The sequence below is a fragment of the Lepisma saccharinum genome, chromosome 21 (genome assembly GCF_977018435.1).
Source record: "Lepisma saccharinum chromosome 21, izLepSacc3.1, whole genome shotgun sequence".
Lineage (NCBI taxonomy): Eukaryota > Metazoa > Arthropoda > Insecta > Zygentoma > Lepismatidae > Lepisma > Lepisma saccharinum.
The window spans coordinates 59,095,876-59,119,165 of NC_139249.1; the positions used below are offsets into that span (position 1 = coordinate 59,095,876).

The 23,290-nt window shown below is 36.9% G+C and overlaps 1 protein-coding gene across 2 annotated transcripts in view; it reads right to left on the minus strand.

The window, feature by feature from the left end:
• mura (ring finger protein murashka) overlaps positions 1-23,290 on the minus strand; it is a 119,988-nt gene that overhangs the window by 35,910 nt on the left and 60,788 nt on the right. The window contains exon 7 of one of the 2 annotated variants that reach the window (XM_083143071.1): positions 2,198-2,356. In XM_083143071.1, the coding sequence (XP_082999197.1) occupies positions 2,198-2,356 (159 nt within the window). Of the gene's footprint in view, positions 1-2,122; positions 2,357-23,290 lie in introns of both variants that reach the window. The other variant, XM_083143070.1, reaches the window with a different exon arrangement.

Here is a 23,290-nt window from a genome sequence, read left to right on the forward strand (position 1 = left end):
TATAAAATGCAAAGTACGTAAAAAACTAGAATCAAACATAAAAAAAGGTATGGTTTTTGTGATGGTTGTTATGTATAGCAGTTGTCAGTGTCATCAGAAAACAAAAAAAGGCTTTACAAACTTTCCTTCAGAATAGGTATGTGCTCTTATATTAGCAACTGCCATATTCACACTCATATCATAATTAGCCAGAAAAAGGAATTTTAAGCTGTTACTAAAAACTTTGAAATCCAATCCAAATAAATTCTCGTAAATTGTTATGTTATGTTATAAATACAAGTACTAGTGCGCAAGATGTATATATCAACATGTTTCTCAATTTTTAAAAGTATGTGAAAGAACAGTTCCATTTTTAAAAATTTGTTTCAAAGGGTGTGAGGTGGCTGTGTAAACAATCTTCATAAAATAATGATTTTGTGCTGAAATACGTAAGGTAATTAAAGTTTAAAATGTAATATAATTAGTTTTTATATTACTAATTTATGAAAGAAATTTAGTTTTATGCGTAACTTACATATAAGTACATAAATAAATTACCTTGCCAACCCTGCTTACCAATAAGGTTGGATTACCTTGAAAAATACAATGCAACAAAAGAAGTTTGAAAATTTAAGTTTAAAACATTCATATTAGAAATACAGTTTTGAAAACTGAATCAAATGATAAACATAGGTAAAAAAAAAAAAAATAAAAACAATAAAGTGCTCCCCTGTGCATAGCACCATGCCATGAAGGCATATAAGGGGTGTGGGGGTAATGCCCCACACTTTCTTGATCCGGTCATGAGTGGGGGTGATGTGATCAGCATCACGCCCCTGACCGCCTTTACCCCCCAGGGTTTCCCCCAGGTACCCATGTTATTCGATGCTGGGTGGGCGCCGGGACCGCTTCCAACGTTAGAAAAGTTCCCGGATTTGAACCGGCCGGGGATCGAACCCGGGACCTTTAGCATGGTAGTCAGACGTGTTACCGACTAAACATAGATCTTATAATTTTAATATTCTGATGGAAGAAACTTTATCGCAATATGTTGTCCCATACATGCATTTGACACTACTATTTCTTTTTTTTATATAGGCAGACTCAATTGATCTGAGACATGCAGGCCAATTCCTGCCATGAGTGACCTCATTCTGGCAACATTCCATTTTGTGTCTATGTAACTAAAAGTCCTGGTTTGGGATGAGCAACCCTCATCATTAAAACTTCAGGTATGTTGAGTGAGATTTTAAATATTGTGGCTCAGGTTTTTGTTGGAAAAATTTTAAGTATGCATGTCTGTCTCTCCTAAAGCTTCCATGTTAATATCATGCACAGTAATGGACATTTTTGGGTTGCAATGATACCACTGAAAATCAATGATGCAGTCACAAGCCACAAGTGTTCATGGCTGTACAACAATTTTCCCAACAGGACGGAAGTACTATTCTCACTCTATTTAATTAGAGGCTCTCAATGTTCCATTGAAGTGATGCCACGCACTGCATATATAGTCTCCAATGGTTTAAGTACTTTTCTTATAAATATGTAGTGTTCAGTGTTCAAATACATTTCTATGAAAATTACATGAATTTACATAATTGTACAAATTTGGCTGACTTCTACACATTTGTTTGTAATTTATTGATTTATTAATTGCCATTATATCTATTTCAATGGTCTTATTACTTTTAAATACCCTTGCAAAAAATGTTTCTCGCTTAATATTGTGCTTTATTCCATATTTTTCAATGTCACTTCTATTAAAAGTACTTTAACATAAAATATTACTGTATTTGTATTTTTCTGCCACTTTTGACAAGGATAGATGATTAGATGAGATTCATGAAGGGACATTCATCTATACCTAGATCCAAGCTTGTACAGTCATTAATACTTCTGGATTGTAACATTACCACTGTTTCTCAATTGAATAATTGCAACCCAGAAGTGTCCATGACTGTACCTGGCAACTTGGATGGCACCAAGGTATAAATTAACACATTGCATTTTACCACAGGGGTCAAGCATTACTTACAAACTATTGCATAAAAAAATATTGCATAACCACCACAAATACATACGCTTACTATGCTTGAGTAACTATATTCACCTACCACTGGCAGTCTTATATTTAACTTACTCTCTTTATAAACGAGTGAATTATCATGCATGATGTCATTTGGTGCACTTCAAGATATGATTCCTGCCACCATACCTGGCAAGTTGCTCCAAACTGAGGACTGCCACAAGCGTACACCTGGCATGGTGGAAGATGCGAGGGAGGCCCACTGGCTCCTGAACACACAGACAGATGTGGTCCTGAATACAATGACAATGGATGGTGGGACAAACTCACAGGGAGAGACACTGGAACCTGCAAAAAAAATAAACAAATTCTGTATTTAACATACATTGTATTCCTATGTTGGAATATAAGTTTTAATGTATTCTAATGAAAGATGCACCATAAAATGTATCTCCCAAGTGGAGGATGGTACCAAAGTCCCGAATAATTGACTTTTTGATAATAGCAAGAGACTTGGATGGATTAATAGTTACATCATTTAAGTATTCAGTTGAGTAGCCAGTCGCTATCTGCATGCTGATACCCACCATCTTGAGAGGGAGGGAAAAATTCCATATTGGATATTTTTTGTATACATTTCTTGAGAATGATGGTTGATACCTATCAATGCTCAGAAATGCTTCAGTGTGAACTTTCATAATGATTCAATGAAGGTATTTTTGAAAAATAAAAAAAATAATTTTGTAGGAAAACTCACAATTATTAACATTTATTAAAATAACAGAGTTTAAAGTCTTGATAAATCTTGGGGGGGGGGGGGGGTGATAAAGTGGCCAGAATGTGATGCCAACTCCACTTCCCCCTATGTACCTTCATGACAGGGTGCAATGTGCACGAGGGTGTTTGCCTTCACCTATTTCAGCTAAATGTCTTTTTAAAAAATACACCTTCCTCACCACATTATCAATAGAAATCCATGTGGTCTCAAAATTCGATTCAAGACTTGGCCACATAAAAGGAGAGAGAAATTTTATATAAAAAATAAGCTTGATGGTTTCTCTTCATGGCATTTGTGTGTTCCCTAAAGGTTCATGGTTCAACCACATCATCTGAAATCTTCATGCTTTCATAATACAAGTGTGTAAAGATTTAAGTGTCACACACAAACACATATATATATTTATATATCGAGGAGCATTTAAAAAATAAGGGCAGATTATTTATAAAAAGTGACTGGCAACAGTGATCAGAGCACTTTTGCGCAGTAACATCAACTAGTCCATTGGTGACCCAGCATATATTTGCTGGTCAGAGTGTGTTAAAATGGCTGCGCGATTACACAAACCCACCAGTGGGAAGTATGATTTGTGATTAGATTTCTTAATGCCGAAGGTTATAATGTTCCTAAAATTCATGGAGAATTGTGCGAAGAGTATCGTCCGAGTGTAATGAGTGAAGGAAAAGTATGGCAATGTTGTTCACACACACCCCAAGGCAAATAAGTTCAAACAACCAACAAGGTGTGCTTTTGGTGGATTTCATGGAGCCGAGGAAAACAATCACATTGCAGGCATATTGTGAAACACTTATCAATAACAAGTGAAATACAAAACCAACAACGTGGAATACTGGGCTAAGGAACTGTTCTTATCGATGGCAATGCTAGGCTACACACTGTTGACCTCGTTCTCGAGACGATTCAGAGGTTCGGATGGGAACTTCTTGATCACTCCTCAAATAGTCCGGACTTGGCATCTAGTGACTATCACGTCTTCCTGCACCCGAAAAGTGGCTTGCGTCTCAATGAATTTGAAGAATCCTAGATGTTGAAAACAGTTGTGTTGGACTGGCTAAGACCCAGGCAGCGAACTTCCATGCAGAAGGTATATAAAAAAACCTTGTTCCACGGTACCAAAAGTACTTGGAAAATAATGGTGAATATGTTGAAAAATTAAATGGATATGTACGTGTTTGTGACCACTAATACAGTGTTGCTACACTTCTTTTCTTGTTTGATATAATCAATCTGCCTTTTCTTTCGAAATGTGCCTCATATATACACATACACAGGGTGTGTCTGTGAAGAACTGCTAACTTTTCACATGGTAAGGAGGACATCCATGTGAATGACTTTTCTTGATAACATTTTGCTTATTGAGCTCTCATTTTGTTTACTGAGTTCTTATATCAATGCTTTGAGCTCTCATAAAACAACTTTTCTATCCCATATGTTTGCAGCCATTCATCACATTCATGGTTGCCAATAGCATTTTTTTTCTATTGGTAAACAACAAAATCATTAATATTCTATGGACAGACAGGAAATGATCGCCAAGCATGAATTGAGCGAAATGGTTAATCTCTGGTTGTTGTTTTTTTTTTATCTCCTCGGCTTTGCTGGTAGCATCATCCCATTCCCAGAGTACTAATGTCTTTATTGTGTTGTTTCAAAAAGAAAAAATGTCAGTAAGAATGATGAATCTGTAGTGTATGGCTTCAAACAGAGAAGATAAAATATAATGTTTGATGAGGGCTACAAGCATCAAAACAAGGCTTGAAATGGCAAAATGTTAAGAAAAGTTATCTTTCGATGACCTGCACACACTGCAAAATTTCGTTGATGGTTCATGGGAAGTGTGTGTTGATGGTAGGGGGGAGGTAATAATAATAATAAATATGTTTGTTTTAATGTAGAGTTTTTTTAGGTATGGAAAGTGTCTATATTTTCACTTTTTCAAAAGCCCCACAGACATAGTTCACACAGGGCCCTTCATTTCCTAATGGCTTCCCTGACCAAACTGATTTGCCAGAATGCAGTTATAATGCATTCCAGTTCACTTTAAACCCTGTAACAATTAATAAAAACAATAAACAAAAAAATGCTTGCCTTTATCAAAAAGTCAATTATTTGGACTTACCCACAAGACTGTGACATAGTCGCTAAGAGAGACACTTTTTGCTACTATCCTCCACTTGGAGACACATTTTATGTTACATGTTTTATTAAAATGGGCATAAATTTTATTTGAAACGATTTTCTGTCACTTAATTTATTCAAAAGTTACACCGTAAAGTATTGTGCAAAATTAACTTTTTTAAAGATTATTTTTTAATTAACGAAAAACCCATTGGCATTAAGGATGAATCATGCAGAACCTTTTCTGTAGCCCATCTAATAAGAATCCAGACTAAAAAAATATTATCTGCTTAGTTATGGATATATAGGCCAGGATCTAAAAGTTTGCAAAAAAGGATTTCTTAGGAGGGGGAAGCACCGGGGGGGGGGGGGGGGTTAGTGGGTAACTTTTGGGATTTTGCACTCCTAGTAGTGTTCTAAAAACTGACCAAAATTCAGCTTTTACTTAATTATTTTCAAATTCAACATTTTTCTCCTTCATTGACTGGACTACATGAGTACTACAGTATTCTCATATTTCTTTCTCTATCTCACACCATCGTAATATACCATGCATTTTTCTTAATCCACTGTGTGTTCGAAAAAAAATATCTAAAATAGCGTAAACACATGGCCATGTTGCACACTATGAAGTCAGTATATTGAAACACTATGTTGATGTGGAATCCTGGGTAATTTCCTGCCATTGGCATCAGGAGGGGTTCAAAGTAAAAATACACTAGTTCGAAAAAAAAAATAGTATAAAAAACAGGAACCAGGTTTTGTTCATATTCTACCATTCGATCCAAAGAATAAATGGTTCCACTGTTTTCCAAATTCGAGTTTTATATGAGAGCACAAATAATATAACTTAAATATTCCCGTAACTCTTGCAACCTTTTCTTCAAGTACGAATGTAAAAGTTGAAAACAAAATAGAATAACTTTGCATTTCAGTACACTAACCGGATAAAATAAAATAAAATAATGGAAAAATAGTTTTGCTGGATAATCACTCTGAAGTCTCCAAAGATATTATTATTATTATTATTATTAATAATAATAATAATAGTTTTAAAATTGTTTCTTTTTCTAGCCTTGTCCCTGCATACAGTGGCTCTGGGGGTCAACCAGTCCCAAATCAATGGGTACCTGGGGACAACCCTGGCTGAAGAGGATGCTGAGCATGGGGAGGGGAGGGTAAGTTGACAGGTTTAACAAAAGTCCAGATTAACTAAAAGTGCATTAAAACTCAGTTTATAGCAACCAAACACGTTTATTATGGTGTATTTAAAGGGCATAGGCCTAAATACACTATACAGTACAAAATCTGCGCGGAAACAGAATTTCATCAGTGAATGGCTGCTTTTTCTTTGGGAAGTTCTCTTGTTGACTTCTAGCCACATTTAAAAATCTTTCATTCTGCTTTTTTTTTCTTTTGCCTTTTGTCTGTTCGGATTAAGCGAAGTCAGGCTTTTTGGGGTCTGGATTAACGAGGTTTTACTGTATATATCTATGGTCTCCGTGGGTATTTATTAAATTGATAAAAGAACGATAAATGTTTATGCATTACAGATGATTTATGGGGTTCATTATGGCATATTCCCCTCCCCCCCAAAAAAGTTTTTTTTGTTTCTTTTTAATGACGAGTACTGGCAACATTAGTCCTGTCAGAGGGCAGATCGAGGTGTGCCTGACATCTGGCTATGTTATTCAATAAAATGGGAGAAAATGGTTGAAATTTCTTGTACAAAAATATAAGCCCCGTGACAGGTTAAGTTAGTTTGCAGCAACTTTTCACATATATAGACCCAAACGTGCACGCACAATATAGTTCCGCTGCAATACTGCCGATTTTCTCACTATCTGTGATATGAACAGCTCGGCGGTTAAGGCAAGACTGGCACAGGAGATGCTGAGCGACGTTCTAGCGTGGATTAATACATAACATCTGCTGCACACTTAACCTGTCGCGGGGCTTAGTTAGGTTAGTTTTTGTACCATAAATTCCAACTCAGTTTCATCTGGATATTGACTGAATAACATAGCCAGATGTCGGGGACACCTGGTACTGCCCTCAGACCCGACAGATGTTGCCAGTACATGTATTTTTTTTAAAAAAAATGTTTTTATGAATATGCTATAATGAACCTCAAATTATATGTAATGCAAAAAATGCGTAAAATATACTGCGTTCTTTTATCAATTCGATAAATACTCAAAGAGGCCATCGATACACACAGATTTTTCTTTTAGCAAGTACAGCTGTCTTTCGTCCATGTTTGTTTTTACTTCGTACAAAAACTTCTATTTATTACATCTTAGTAACTTTTTCCGCATACTGAACATTCATGAAGAGCATTATTTTCTTGTTAATGTTTCAAAAATTTTCGCATAGACAAAGTTAACACCCAGTGTAGGTTTCATGACTCAATCATTTTTTGTGCAAAAGTTAGGTACATTCAGTCTCAGTTGTGTGACTTTTTGGACACCCTGTAGATGCATCTCATTACACAAGCAATTATCTATTAGGTTGTTTTTTTTCAAGGCGTCACTTACTTTTTCATGTAATATCCAAGTGCAACTTCCTTTAGCGATTCCATTTACAAAAGTCTTTAAAAAAACAACGCGACTGAGCATGGTGATGTCCAATAACGTATTTAATGGGGATTAGGGGACTTGAATCCCCACCCTCGAAATGTCCTGAGAACCAAAAAAATTTTTTTTGCCTTTTGTCTGTTCGGATTAAGCGAAGTCGGGCTTTTCGGGGTCTGGATTAACGAGGTTTTACTGTATATATCTATGGTCTCTGTGGCTATTTATTAAATTGATAAATGTTTATGCATTACAGATGATTTATGGGGTTCATTATGGCATATTCCCCTCCCCCAAAAAAAGTTTTTTTTTTATTTTTTATAAATGACGAGTACTGGCAACATTCGTCCTGTCAGAGGGCAGATCGAGGTGTGCCTGACATCTGGCTATGTTATTCAATAAAATGGAAGAAAATGGTTGAACTTTCTTCTACAAAAATATAAGCCCCGTGACAGGTTAAGTTTGCAGCAACTTTTCACAGCTTACTTTTTCATGTAATCATCCAAGTAAATGCAACTTCCTTTAGCGATTCCATTTACAAAAGTCTTGAAAAAAAACAACGCGACTGAGCATGGTGATGTCCAATAACGTATTTAATGGGGATTAGGGGACTTTAGTCCCCACCCTCGAAATGTCCTGAGAACCAAAAAAAATTATCATCATCTGTTTACTTGGGACTATTCTAAGGCCTGCTTTAGACTGAAGCATTTCCATTAACATTTTTGCTAGCATAAATGCTATGTAAATGCTTCCAAAAATATTACAACAGATAATAATTTACATGGGAGCATTTCATGAAACATCTCGGTTAGCTTTTACGATTACAATATATAATCACACAGCACAAAAGACATGTGGTGAGTGCATGGTGTTTGCACTTGAAGCAACTAAAATATTCTTCCATACGTGTACTGTAAACGTTATACAGAATTTTTTTGTCTGGGGGGGGGGGGCAAGAGTACCAGGTTAAACGTACCAATAATAATAATATAATAATAGTAACAATATCAATGACGACAATAATAACATTATTATTAGTAGTAATAGCAGTAGTAGTATCAAAGACGTTATTATCGTAAATTATGCAAAAAAGGGGTAGAGGTCTGTGCTGAAGCATTTTGTGTTGAAACAAACGATCTGAATTTTTTTTCCAAAATGTTCAATTTCACATTAATAATGGAAAAAAAGCACACAAAACTGTATTTTTGAAAGAAAAGAAATGCATGATAAATGCATTCCGAATATAATTATTTTTTTACATGTAACATGTATAACATATGTTTTACACATATGCAACATGGAGCGACGGAAAATAAAAAATGCATATGCAACTTTCTAACACTAAATTGTGTACGTATTCAAAGTTTCTTTAACACTATGTGCCTTAATTTCGCCATCCAAAAAAGGAAAAAATAAAATAAATAAATATGTATACAACATCCACCTCATAATAAAGCAACAGCGAAAATTATGTGAATTGTCTCTCAAATGATTGTTCAGCGGACAGGCCCGACTCCCTCCGCAAGAATATTTTACGAAATATATTTCTATTTGCATAAAATTTGAAATCGAGGGACCAATTGCCCCTCCGTGCCCCTTCCCCCTTGAATCGATTTTCGTCCAAGGTTTGGGGTAACGCACCCCCTGCCTCCCTGTGGTTGCGCCACTGACATTATAAAGTATGTATTTAATCAGCGCAATTTGCTTTGTACCTAAAACCCTTCTTATAGGAAACGTTATTCCTCTCGGTTGAATAGTTATCGTCTTTAAAAAATGTGAAGTGGTACACTGTTTATCTACATCTCACGCGGGCGGCATTACATTTGCATTCGTGACCTAGAGGTCGCTTCTGATTGGTTATGCTACGAAAATAGAACTGACCCTATCCTTGAGAAATGCCATGGCATCTGAAATGCCATAATTTGTTTCACTTTACACGGTAGCATTTTGGATACGGCATACATGTTTAGCAAAATGCTTTCGTCTAAAGCGGGATTAAGATTAAATTGAAATGGAATTGTGGGATGTACCGGATGGGTGAAAAAAAATTGCTAGCCCGAAATCAAATATGCTACTGTTGACGGACAATTTGTCTACCATTGCATTTGCCGTCGGCTGTAAGTAACAGTAAGCAATTACCACACGTGCAAGTCGGCAGTAAAACGAACTCCAAACAGTGAATTCCTAGTACTGAAATTTTCTCCGCAGCCGATTCCTCTCCCGCTGTTCCGATTTACAAACGAGAGCCCAAAACGTCTCCCCCACGAGTCGCTCTTCGTTCATCAAATTCTTCTGTTAGCAGGTCGCCGACCTTGGATCGATATCGACGCTCCTTCCGAGCCCAGTTGCTAACGTAGCTCATTGATCAGCCGCGCTTCGTGCTCCTTACAAACACCACCCTCTTTCCAATGCAGAAATCTACTTATACATGTATGCGAATTATTATTGTTGTTTTATTTTAATGAACATATGTAGGGTAGTGGATCATAGTTATAGTTTGACTCTCAGAAGTATATTTCACCCCATGCTTTAGCATTTGAGTTGGTTTACCAAGGCGTGTATGAAATACAGCTGTTTGAAAACAATTTGGATTTTATGTCGTACATGAATAGGTAATGGACAATACCTTCATATATCGCGCGCTACTTATTGTGAGAATTTCTCTGGGTTGTTCCCTGTGTTCCGATGGCATATGACGTTTTTGTTGAAGTCCACGTTATGCTATGTAAGCTAATGGCGACTGGACCTACAGTTTAAAGTTGGATCCGAACAAAGTAGTGAACCCGAGAGCAGATGCCGTAAGTTATACACCGCCATTTTCTCGAAAAATACAGACCAGACAAGATAACAAGGGAACCGTATTTCATTCGCACATCAATAAAATATGAATAACACACTGGATGTTATTGACAATGGTTCTACATTAGCATGTAATGTTAATTGGAATGTATCAATTGTCTAGTGCTTTTTAAACTCTTATACTTATTCCGACACTACCTTTCGAGAGAGCACCTCTTCTCTCCGTTGAGTTTGTTAGCGCATCGGAATATTGTAAATCATAGCTCTATCGCAGGTTCGATCCCCACCACAGGCGAAAAAAATTGTTCACCCGAGGACGAAAGAAAAAGTGCTCTCTCGAAACATAGTATTCGAATATATATATATATAAGTAATACAGGGTGTGCACATGAAACCTCCCCGATTTCAAATTACAGTTGTGAGGAAATTATTCGTCACAGAGCCTTGCCGTTTGTGGCATCATGTAAAGGTACTCAAAAGAGTTTTTTTTCTTTCTTATATGTGCTGAGTAATTAAAAACGATGACAGCCCAAGAGAGAGCGCAGTGCGTGGTGGGGGATGCGAAAACGACATCGCCAATTTCAGCCCAAAGACTTTTCAGACGTGCGTTTGAACGGGAGCCACCAGCGTAGACAATTAAGGCTTGGTATGACAAGTGCCTAGCCACTGGGAGTGTTAATCGACATCAGGTCCACAGTGGTTCAAGATCGAGTATCTGCTAAACATTTTGAGGAACCCACGTAGAAGTGCACTAAATTTAAAATAATAATAATAATAATACCGCAAAACGCGAGGTTCATGTCGAATAGTTTCCTCACATTGTAATTTGAAATCAGGGAGGTTTCATATGGACACAATGTAGAAGCACCAGATAATGGATAATGCTAAAACCTAAAATATGAATGTCAAGAGGTAATTAAAGTGGCGACAACTTTGGTTAGGTGTTAGGATTATCCCCTACATATTCACAAGCTCCGCGAGTACGTTAATATCTCGTTCGTTTAAATATATATAAATATATATATATATATATATATATATATATATATGGAAAATTGTTATTAGATACGAAGAAACGAGCCTATATGTAATTCTGTCGTGCAATTAAATTTTGCTTGTCAGGTTTACCTATAATCAGTTGCTACCTTGATATGACGAGGTCACCGCACGTCAGTGATTACGGAGTTCATCCATTTCTTGGGAAGGATAGTAAGGTGTGTGGCCGACTGATCTTTCTGGTGTCCTTTCACTGCCCAAAATATCCGCTCCCCTCCCAGTAAGAAACTCTTTCATTATATCCAATTCAGAATAAAAAGTGTTTTCATTCTGCTCAGTCCCTATTCATCTCCAGAGTATTGTTAAAATGTTAATTTACACTGCAATAATTTGCAGCGTTTCTCATGAAACCACTTATCGATACACCTATAAATTGCAGTAATCCATAAATTCTGCCAAGTTAATAAAGTGTGCACTGTGCCACCCTCGTCTTTGTCGAGGAATGATGGATGTTACTCGATATTGCAGAATAAAATCTGTAGTAGGATCGTAACAACCCAGAGGTGTCCGTGACTGTACTTCCATTGCACTTTCAACTTGAAAAAAAAGGCAGGGGTGAACAAACCAGGTACAAGGTGGGACAAATATTGAGAATTATAATGTGAACCTTCTTTTCCCTCAAAATGTTCTTGTCAAACGCAAGTTGCGTCAGTGATCACCCAAACTCGCAGATCGTACGCGGTGAAGTGGTTAGTGTATGACATCTCTTGGCGTTTGTAATCATTCGTCCCAATCTGAGATGTAAAAAAAAAAAGACGTGCGAGTATTAAATGCAAAAATACAAATACGAAACTCGAAATTTGAATTTAAAGTGGGATCCGAACCACTGTGCAAAGTGTCTCCACCAGGTATCGAACCCGGGACCCCTTGATTACAAAGCCACGACGTAACTCAGTAAAACAAGGCATAGAATTTTCAGTCCTTTTCTTTGCTTCCAAGCAGTTACCTTTGACTGCGGTTAGTTTGCAAATGGGCTAATAAAGACGGGACGACCCCACACAAAATGTCTAAAACTACGAATCAAACGGATTTCTGAACCCAGGAATGGCAGATAAAGAATGAGGGAACTTCCATCGTTGATATATTAAATTTTAGTTGCATAGGAGCGAATGAATTAAGTGTATGGGAGTACATGGTGGTTCAATTACTATAATGGGCCATATGCTATTCTTACCTAAACGCACCCGCCTCCTTAATTCACTATGCTATTCAATTAGGACAGAATTGACGACTCAAGGTCAATCATCAGCTGCCCGCCCTTGGTTGCTTCTCCTCCCCCTTTTTCATCCTCCTACACTCTGTCCTGGTATCTCTGGAGCAAGCGAACGAAAACATGTCTCTGCGCAAGTAGTAACGTGAGACGGCTCCATCAATGAACACACGAGAGGGAACAGGATTGCTCAGATGAGGGGGGGAGCGATTGCCGTTACCAGCCTTCGTAGGGCGTGTACTGCTATCCTCTGCCCACTCGATCCCCCTCCCCTTCTCTGCCAGGCCTTGCTCCAGAGATACTCGGGGCAGAGTTTACTGATAAAGAATTCCACATCTTGAACTTACCAGCCATTGCTTATTTTTCGGATCGGTTGCCTATGTTCCGAGAGGCTAACTCCACACGGCAGCGACATAAGGAAACCAATCCAAAGCAAGGCTGTAGCGTATCACGCCCGTAAGATGAGAAACGAAGCATTTTACTGATCTATTTTACAAGAGACGTGTGCTAAATGCCGCTTCGGCACGCAAACACCCTTAGGTATCCCAAGGCAGGTGCACACAGGCAAGTCAACTTGAAAGGCTATGAACGATCATTGGCCGACGAGAGGAAGTACGTGGCAACACCACATGAGAAATGTAATTTTTCGCCTAACTGAGCACTTATAAAGCCACGTAACATTTATAAGCATGCCATTTATACGTAGTGAAAATGTGCTAAATATGTAAATCTTATTTTCACCGAAATATGGAGTTAAATATGGACTCAAAATTGTAACAAAATTTACATTTTTAATAATATAAGACACTACACGAGCTACATAAAATACAGTACGGTTACTTTGACATTTATAAAACAACACAAAATGTGTTTTCATTTTCTGTTTTGAAAACAATGAACAACATTTTATTGTGTGATGGAACGTTAATATCCTTCCGTTTTCTCTTTAAATAGATTTATATTGACTAAAACTGCGTTCAATATCGCAAGGAGTGTATTTAAAATTTCTCAGTTATTCGCAAGAAATTCACCCAACTCTTTCGGTCACACGGGGACATGTAGTTATTGCGAGAATATGTTGAGAAATGTTCTGAAATATGGAAATATGTAAAAATAACTAAAATATGTAAAATATGAGCCAAAACCTAATATATGGAAAATAAAAACTGCATTTTTCGCGTCTACATGGCATGATACGCAAAGATAATACAAAATATAACTGATTCAGTTTCATAGCTACATAAATATGTATTTTCATATCAATCCGTTCCCTGTTTATAAGTATTAATGAAAAGTGTGCGCTCATTTTGCGAGTTGTTGCATACACTGCTCCACGGCTTACTTTGTTCAAATGCCCCGCTTGGTGATGTACTAAGCTTTCAGATATATACAACCTATCATATTCCATAATCTTGACACCCGGTGGAAATATGGAGTGGTAACCCGTTCTTTATTTACGGTTTATTGTTAATTTTGAGATGTCTCCCTGAGCGACCTTCCCTTCAGCCCATGAAAGGGTACAAGGGACTGTGACTACCCTGTCAGCTGGATAAAATATCATCATTATTATTCCTCTTTATTTTCAAGTGCTGAATTAATTCTTAATGTATATCCGACATGCTACGATACACCTGGCTGTACAGGGTCAGCGACAGCGTATATTGATACGCTTGTAAGTTGAATTGCATCTTCTGCAAATATTCTGTATAAAGAAATACACTGCCGGAGTACTAATTGAGGTGAGTGTACAGTGGGATCCATAAGTATTGCTTAGCAAATTGTCCTGGACTATTTTCGTTGGTTTTTATCTTCATCCTACGTATTTCAAAAGGACTATTTTTTTTACGTATACTCGTTCAGATGTCGTAAGCAGATTGTTTGGTGTTTTGTGTCAGTTCTTGAAGCTCTCATTGCATAAAACAAAGGGAGTAAACGTGGTAATGGACCATTTGCTTGCTAATACTTATGGATTCCACTGTACGCAATGCCAAGTTCAAAGATTCCAAGAAAAATGCAAATTACAACCTCTACTCCAACTTCCGTACAATTTATTTCTGGTCCACCTGGCAAAATCCCGTTGAGGCCTTCTGAAAACACACATTCGGCGCCCTTTTCGCCCAGCTGCTCACAATTGGGTGCCCTGTTGAGGAAAATTGCCACCGTCCTCTTGGCAGTTCCAGTTCGGGCCTGCCCCGGAGTGTACAGTGGAATGCATAAGTATTACCAAACAATTCGTCCATCACTAGGCTTATTCTCTTTGTTTACGCAGTGAGAGCTTCAAGAATCGAAACAAAACACCATAACACTACCTTTGCATACAAAAGAAAAAGCAATGAAGATAGTAATGGACAATTTGCTGAGCAATACTTGTGCATCCCACTGTACATAATGTACACATAGAGATCATGCACACCAAAGTTCCATCATGCTGAACATGAAACGCACTAACAAAAAAAGCATATCAAGAAGGTTAAGGGGGAGAGGGAGAGGTTCTTGCACCAATTAATATTCTCTCTACCATAGATGTTGTAGCTGCTTTTTACCTCTGCACACAAGCGTGCCCGCAGAATTTTTTATCAGGGCAGGGTCACAGAAATTATTATTATTGCTGCTATTATTGTTGCTATTATTTTTGTTGTTATTACTAATACTACTTATATATTCTTAAAATTACACACATTTGTAATTCCCATATTCTGTATATCCATATATAATTTGCATAACTGTATACTGGCAAAATGCTGTTTTGTATAGTTAGATAATCAGTGTAAAATAGACTGTAAATTTAAATGTACCCCTACTTCAAATAATAATAATAGTTGCTGTAACAAACAGAAACAACATTTTCTGTTATAAAATCTCTCTACAATTGCACCATTCGATTTACATTAACTCTTTCCAGAAACTTCAGGGGGGCAAATTGCCCCCTGGCCCCTCCCTGCGGCCGCCCTTGTCTGCAGACCAACCAAAGCCACCAAAAGATAACATTTATTAGAAAAATAAAACGCGTGTACCCAGACCTTGTCAAACTGTGTTCATTTATCCTTTACCTACAAGATACTTTAAAAGGATTATTATCGTTTTGCTAATAGAAAAATGAAAGAGACCATAATGCCTAACGTTTGGTAGAGTTGGATGCACAACTATTCCTTGGCAAATTGTCCATGGCCATTTTCATTAATTTTTCACTTGCATATGTGTGTTTTTAAGGAATGGATTTTTACGTATTCTGCTGGATATGTTACATGCAGCTTGTTTGACGTTTTGTTTCAATTCTTGACACTCTCTTTGGGTAAAATAAAATGCATAGACGTGGTGATCGACAATTTCCTTGGTAATACTTATGCATCCCACTGTACATTCACATTCGATTTGACGTTGAAATTCTGCAACCAAATAATGTATCTTGGAAGCTAATAAATATTGGTAGCATACTACGCTAATTTCTGTTTAAATCGTAGTTTCTACAATGCGCAAAAGACAAACACGACCTGTGTTCTATATTTATTTATATATATACACATTTTACACCCCCCAGTCACTGAGCAATCTTTTAAACAGTGGGTTTGGTACTACTCATGATCTCCCACTTGGACCAGTACCCCTAAAAGAAGAAAGACCGCTAAGAGCTGTAAAATCTTGCAAAATACGAGGCAGACTACTAAAAAAAAGGCATAATTCCCCTTTCTTCCGGTCACCCCCATTTTTTTCAATAATTCTGGGCACGCTATTGCCCCTTCTCTTTGGACAGAAAAAAAATTGTATCCGCGATGAATTCTAGCCCGAGGAATAATATTGTTTTAACACAGTGTAGAAACTTCTGCCAACACACACAAAAATCGACGTACTTCCTTAAAAAACTCGAATTCAACAATCATTAATTCGAGTTTTCCCCGCGAGTTATTTTATTGTCACCATCGATACATTCCTTCAGTTTAATCAAATGCAGCAAGTGTTCCAAGCAATACACATGCATGAGAAGGTTGCATAAATAACTGAATATCTGTACTGTTTACATAAATATAAAGCATATATATTTAAAAATCAGAAATAGTGGAAATAATTCAATGCTGGCCGTTTTGCATAATTTGCATAATTATTTCGCAAAATGAAGCGCCGGAACAGAGAAAGGAAAAACACGCCAGAGTAAGGATACAGATATGACTAAATAAAAAAGAAAGAGCTTAAACTTTTCCACCTAGAACGTTTCGTCAATACAACAATGCGCCTGTCGTGCTGTCTGCTTGTTTACAAACAAATAATTCTCTTCCTCCCCATTCGCGTACCCTGTGACTCACACTCTGAAAGCAAGCACAGGTGCTGTCGAAGCAGTAGTGCCACAAAAAAAGATAGACCGAACAACGTAAACTTTTTCCTCGCTAAATACGCACTTCTATTGAAAGCAAAACTAGCTACTCACTATTACATACGAGACACGAAAATATACACTCGTTACACACTGAGCTAAGCTACCTGTGGAGAAAACTATTTATTTTTACGACAAACATTCTCCATTTAGCAAAGCCAAATGTCCTTTCTGCTACTCCTATAGGAGGATGGCGTTTCGGTGGAAATTTGGACATGGCTTCCGATACACAGTCATTACGTTTTTAAGCATACAAATAGCTCAAAGTGCATACTCACTGGCAAACAGAGTAGCATTCTGGCCAGCTCCTCTTTTCTCTCCCTCTTCAACACCTTTTTAAGTCTTACTCGCTCGATACTACCCACTCCCAGTCGAGATGGCAACGCCGCGCCCCTGGAAACGCCTCAAGCGCGCCCTGTCAGAGAGCGCATATACTAACGGGATCGATTCGTGGGGGAAAGCGACCATAACAAACGCTTGAATCAAGGTGCCTTTCCCGTTCGGCAGAAACTAGCTTATAAACACACATACGCGCTTGAAACTGTCGCTTGGTATTTCTTTCGCTTTTTTTACACTGAATTAACGGCCATCTATCAATATGTGAGCAATGTTATCAATATTAAATACCCTTACAAAGATACATGATGTAAAAAAGTATTATTTCTAATATTTTTCTCTTTCACAAAGCAACGTTCATAACAGCCAACAGCAAATATAATTCTGGGCAAATTGTCCATCACTATTGTCATCCTTTTTTTATTCAACATCCTGTGTTGTTTTAGGAATGGAATTCTATTGATGCCAAGCAGATGTTGTCGTGTGCTTACATCTGATTATTATTTCAATTTATGATCATCACATTGTGCAAAGTAGACTAAGAAAACTGTGATTCGCGTGCTATTTCTTTTGCCGTGGGTGTACATTTTAGGAACGATTGCTCACAATTTGTCTTGAAATGAATGTTGAATTTACCCCACTTAAAAATTAAATAATAACCACTGTAAACTCATAGGCGGATATATATAATTTTTCTGGCATGACAGAGAGATCGAACGCTGAACACTGTAAATATATGTTTCTACCCTGGTCCTCCTATTTTCCACCTTCCTCTAATAAAACAAATGGCCATGTTTTATATTCACGGTTTTAACAACGAAAAATAATAGATAATTTTTAAAAATGAGGCTAAGTATTACTGTTATGGAACACGTAGGTATGTGTTTATTTAATACCTAAACAATTGCATCAAAATAACAGTAATCACTTAGCTTAAATTTCTACATGATTTAGCAATTTGATTATGTTAAGCAGCAGTAACTTCAGTTAATTCTTGTCGACAATAAATCCACATGCTACATGTCTCAAATATGTTCCTAATTTAGTTCTTTAGCATTGTCAGTGGCGTGCCCAGGATTTTCGAAAGGGAGGGGTTATAGGTACTTTTTTAAGTACAGTAACCCCCCGAGTTACGTAAGTAATGCGTTCCGTAAACCTTTACCTAACTTGAATTTTACGTAGGTCGAATTTGCAAATTCGTTAAGGGTAACTTCGTAAGAAACTGCAATATTTATTATTATATGTATATTATTTACACCGTATTGTTTTATAAATCAAACATCATGCAGCAGTATTTACTCTGATATAAACTATAAAAGTATGAAAAATATATAAAAACACTGACATCCATTGCAGTGTCGTTGGATACTGCAATGAATGTCAAAGACGGAAAATCCGCAAACATGTTTATACGTACTAGTTGTTGTAATTTTCGAAATTTATTACGTAACTGCGAATTTACGTCAGTCCTCATTTTGCCATATTCTCCTGACTTTAACGTTCCTTTTTTTTAGAAATACTAAAAGGGGGGTTATGACCCTCACCAACCCCCCCCCTTGGGCACGCCACTGATTGTACTAATAGTAGATTAGAACTTGCAGTTAACGATGTTCTTAAGGAAGTTTCCGGTATCAATCACTTTTATTTATTTTTAGATAAGCTCTATTCCCTGTACCAATCCCCACAAAATCAAAAGGAACTTCGCTGGGGGGAAAATGCTTAAAATTGGGAGTCTCCTCATTACGATCCCTTGATTACAAGGCGACGATGCTACCACTGCGCCATCGGGGAGGCCACACAGAGGTTCATTGCAAAACTGAACAACTGATGAAGTTTTATAGTGCCTAAAATAAGAGAGTTTGCTTGTTAGAACCTATTTTAGGTATATGCGCCTAAATCTGACCTTTTTTTAGGTCTTTATATCTATTTTTTAGGTTTTGCATGATTTTTATATCACAGAGGTATTTGCTCAGTTTGGTGATGAAGAAATTCAATGACTAACTTGTTTGAAACATACTCTGTCAATTTCCCCTCCAAGTCCGTGATGTTTCTTCAAGCTCAAACAAAGCAAAATGTGTAGTGTGACATGTACCTAGTGTGACCTGCCTAGGATTTTCATTTTGACATCTCTTTCCTCCTTTGGCGTTCATTCCTTTTGGAAATACTGGGTTAAAGGGGAGATTATGACCTACCACCAACCTTACCCCTTTGGGCACACCACTGCCTGCAGTTAAAAGTGCAAATTTCTGATCTTTTTGGTCTTGCTCACTTTCAGTGTTTTGTGGCATTCACACCTTGCAAAGTAACGTTTCACCATTCAAATCTGCACCACTGACTATGTTTCTGTTTCAAGACAATTTTCAGCATGAGGGAAGATGATCCTCGCAGATAAAAGGCGGAGTTTGTTTGTGGATAACATGAAAAAGATTATGTATTGTGCAGGAAATTATACATAATTTATTTATCATATTAACCAGTAACCTTTGCTATGTATTAGTGTTACAATAATTTGTGAATAATTTTGAAAATTAAATATTAATAATAATATTAATATTTGGTGGTTATATATTAAAATTGCTTATGGTTTCTTTGAAATTTTGTTTATCAATTGTACCTAATCAGTTGGGGTTTTTTTTTCAGGAATTTTGAACTATTTAAAATTTTTGGAACCTACTTTAGGATTTTTGGATCTATTTTAGGATTTTTAGAGCCTTTTTTTTAGAAACTAAAAATCCGAGGTCTAATAATAACTGTCCTGCACCCTTCAATAAGAGCCTCAAATGATCGAAAATGAGATCAGAGAAAGTACCAAACACTCAAGTGCAGAAATAATCGCATATCTTAACACAATGTCAGATGGAGCAAATAGGGCAATTGTCCCTGGCATTGCAAAGACATGACATAACATAACATTAATAGAAATTGACAAAGCTAGAAAAAATACAATCATGGTCCTGGATTCAATGGCTTCTGATTCAGGACCCAAATTAACAAACCCACTTGAAATAATTGATTAAAAAAACAGACCAAGGAATATCAATTACTGAGAGTCAATCTAATGTTAAAGTCACTAATGTTTCCCAGTTCTTCAGAAGTCTAGTAAATAATTTATAACCCTCGTGATAACATACAGCTCTTCACATATACATGATGGAAAAAGTCAAGTGTAAATGAAAACATACAATGAATGGAGAAGATGGTAAAGTGGACATAAACAATATCAGGACAACGGAATTTTTTGTAGTTTACATGAATTTTTCATTTGAATGAAGTGAATATCATTCACGGTATACGCAGGGTGGCCACTCTAAAGAAAATGATAAAATTCCCGGTTTTCAAGGCGAACTTTTAAAATTTCAAGGGTACAAGAAGATGTTTTCTCTATTTCAACCTTATGCATTACCATCTCTCACCACCCACACACATACACAAACAAAAATATATTACCAAAATAAAGGGGTCTGTGTGATTCCAATGTATCCAAAAATTCAAATTAAATTATACGGTATATATATATTTAAAATATTTAATTTAAAGTGAGGAGTTTACATTTGCCATTTCACATACTAAGAATCAAAATACATCTACAAACACAAGTGACAAATGTTACAAGATACACTAATGTACAAAAAAAAAATTAATTGTACCGGTATAAGAATTTTAAACTCAAATTTACCTAATCAACTTAAAGATATCTTATCTTGCAATAATCTTCCATCTGTCAGCTAGAGTGTTCTGCAAAGGACACTAACAAAGTATTCGGATTGAGATAATCCTGTTTTATTTTCTATGCAGCTTTTTTTCTCTCGATAAAAATAGAAGCTCAACTGTGAAACACTTGGCTCAGCGCATTTATAAATATGCATAAATTAATTGCGATTTGGATTAATGAAAGTTGCAATTTTTCACGTCTGGAGAAAAATTCACGCAGAATTCCCAAAGCCAATAATTAACGCATAATTCCCAGAATTCAAGGAAATTCCCAGTGAATAGCCAATCTGTATACGGCTCTATAAACTTGATAAAGGTGACAATATCCCAGACAACCTAAAACCTCTTTTTAAGGAGAAGAGTGACAGTTTCGCACCAGTTGTGCATTTATTTCAATATCGTCGGAATGGACACTACTGCTAAGGAAATTCAGACAGAATTCGAGAGTATGAATTTCTCTCCATGTAGCACATGGAACCAGTTTTTTTTATTATTATTAAGCTACACGTAATGTTTGAAAATTACGATGAATAAGTATTTACAGAATCCCATGTATATCTCTTATGGAGATTCGACTTAAAGTTACGGCTAATCAAATGTGAGTTTCGACTTTTCGGACAACCTGGATGTTTGATATTCCCAAGAGAACAAATAAAATAATCTTCCCATAAGCGTAATTCATTTCTCCTTGCCTTCTATGGCCATCCTGGCAGTGTTGCCAAACCTGATGTGCATAAAAGAACTAAATTTCACCTTAAATGGAGCTAAAGTTGACTTACAAGGAGTTAGATTTAGAAAGGCTGGATAAAGAAGAGCCTCCTAGAGTAATTTCAGTTGTCAAAGGAGTGGGGTGCACTGCTGCTTTAAACTGATGACAATTTATTCTTAGTTTTCACCATCTAGATCTGGTGGTATCACCCATCTCAATAATCCACTGATGGTCGTATGAAATCGAAAATAAAGGATTCCCAGATAACAATATTGTCATCTTCATCACAGCATTGGCGCTATCAAAGAGTAGCTGGGGAGGAAAGAGGGGGGGGGGGGGGCATTGCCAATATAACAAAATCCCATCACATGCAAAATGTATACTCATGGCAAAAGTTGGTCTATGTGGGCTGGAGCAAGTGATGGCATCATGGGGGGAGGGGGGGGTGGACACCCCAGCTCAGGAAAGAACCAGATCTGGGTCTAAAAGAGCTAAGTTGCTAACAGTTCTGCCAGCTGCTGCAGAGAGAAGAACCTCATGGAAACAATCCCTCATGCCCTTAAGACCATAGCTACAATTCCCACCTCCAAATGAAAACTGATTATCAGTTCCATAGTTGAACTTGGCAGACTAGTGCTGGAGTCCATATGTTGTATTGGCACTTTTATGGGTTGTCCTATTCGTGATCTTCATAGACCCATGTCCCTATTATGCAAAAGTATACCATGTTTGATAATAAGTTGGATACAAGTACAGTAGATTCGCGATTAACCGAGTCTCCGGGTTAACCGGGGGAGTGTTTGAAAAACATCTCGCTTCATAACGGAACCCCCTGTTTGTTTATGAAGTCAAGTCACCATCCATGCTGCACGTGTTTGTTACATTGTCGGTGTATCCGATTGTTACGGTGGTGTTTAAGTCTGTGTAGGCCTATTCTAAGCGGAAAAAGTAATCTTCTCATTTATGTTGTACTAGTAATAAATAATTACTATACAGTTTCAAGTGTTGTTTCATCATTTACGACCTATTAGCACATTATCTCCGTATTATCCGAGTTTTTCCGTATCCGAGGTAATCTCAGTCCCAATTAGCTTGGATAATTGTAAATCTATTGTATGAAGCACTGGAGCTGCAACCAGCACACCATTTATTCTGGAATTTTCCTTTTTCAGTGCTTTTCTGTTGTCCTTTCATCTTTGCCCCGATTAACCCAACAGAAAAAAATCAAGTCAGTTAAACAATAAATGCAATCCTTGATCATAAAAAAAATAACAAGGTGGAAATATCTTTCACTTGACAAATTGATTTTTTAATAAGCATTATTAAGACAAAGTATTGAGAATATATACATTTATTTAATTTTTTTTAAATCTCGAGTTGGGTAAGATGGCTACCATTCTTGTATTCTGCCTGTTTAAATTTTAAAACTGACTTATGTCCAATGTATTTTATATTATTGTTTTATTGCCTTTAGTAGAAAACAGCCAGTCTGCCATTTTCAAATTCCTTTTGGGGGGTGTTCTTGTGGATCGATTTTGTCTGATTTTTGACATGTTATTCAGCAATGATTTCTGAGCTAGAAACTCTTTAAAAGCCTTCTGAAGG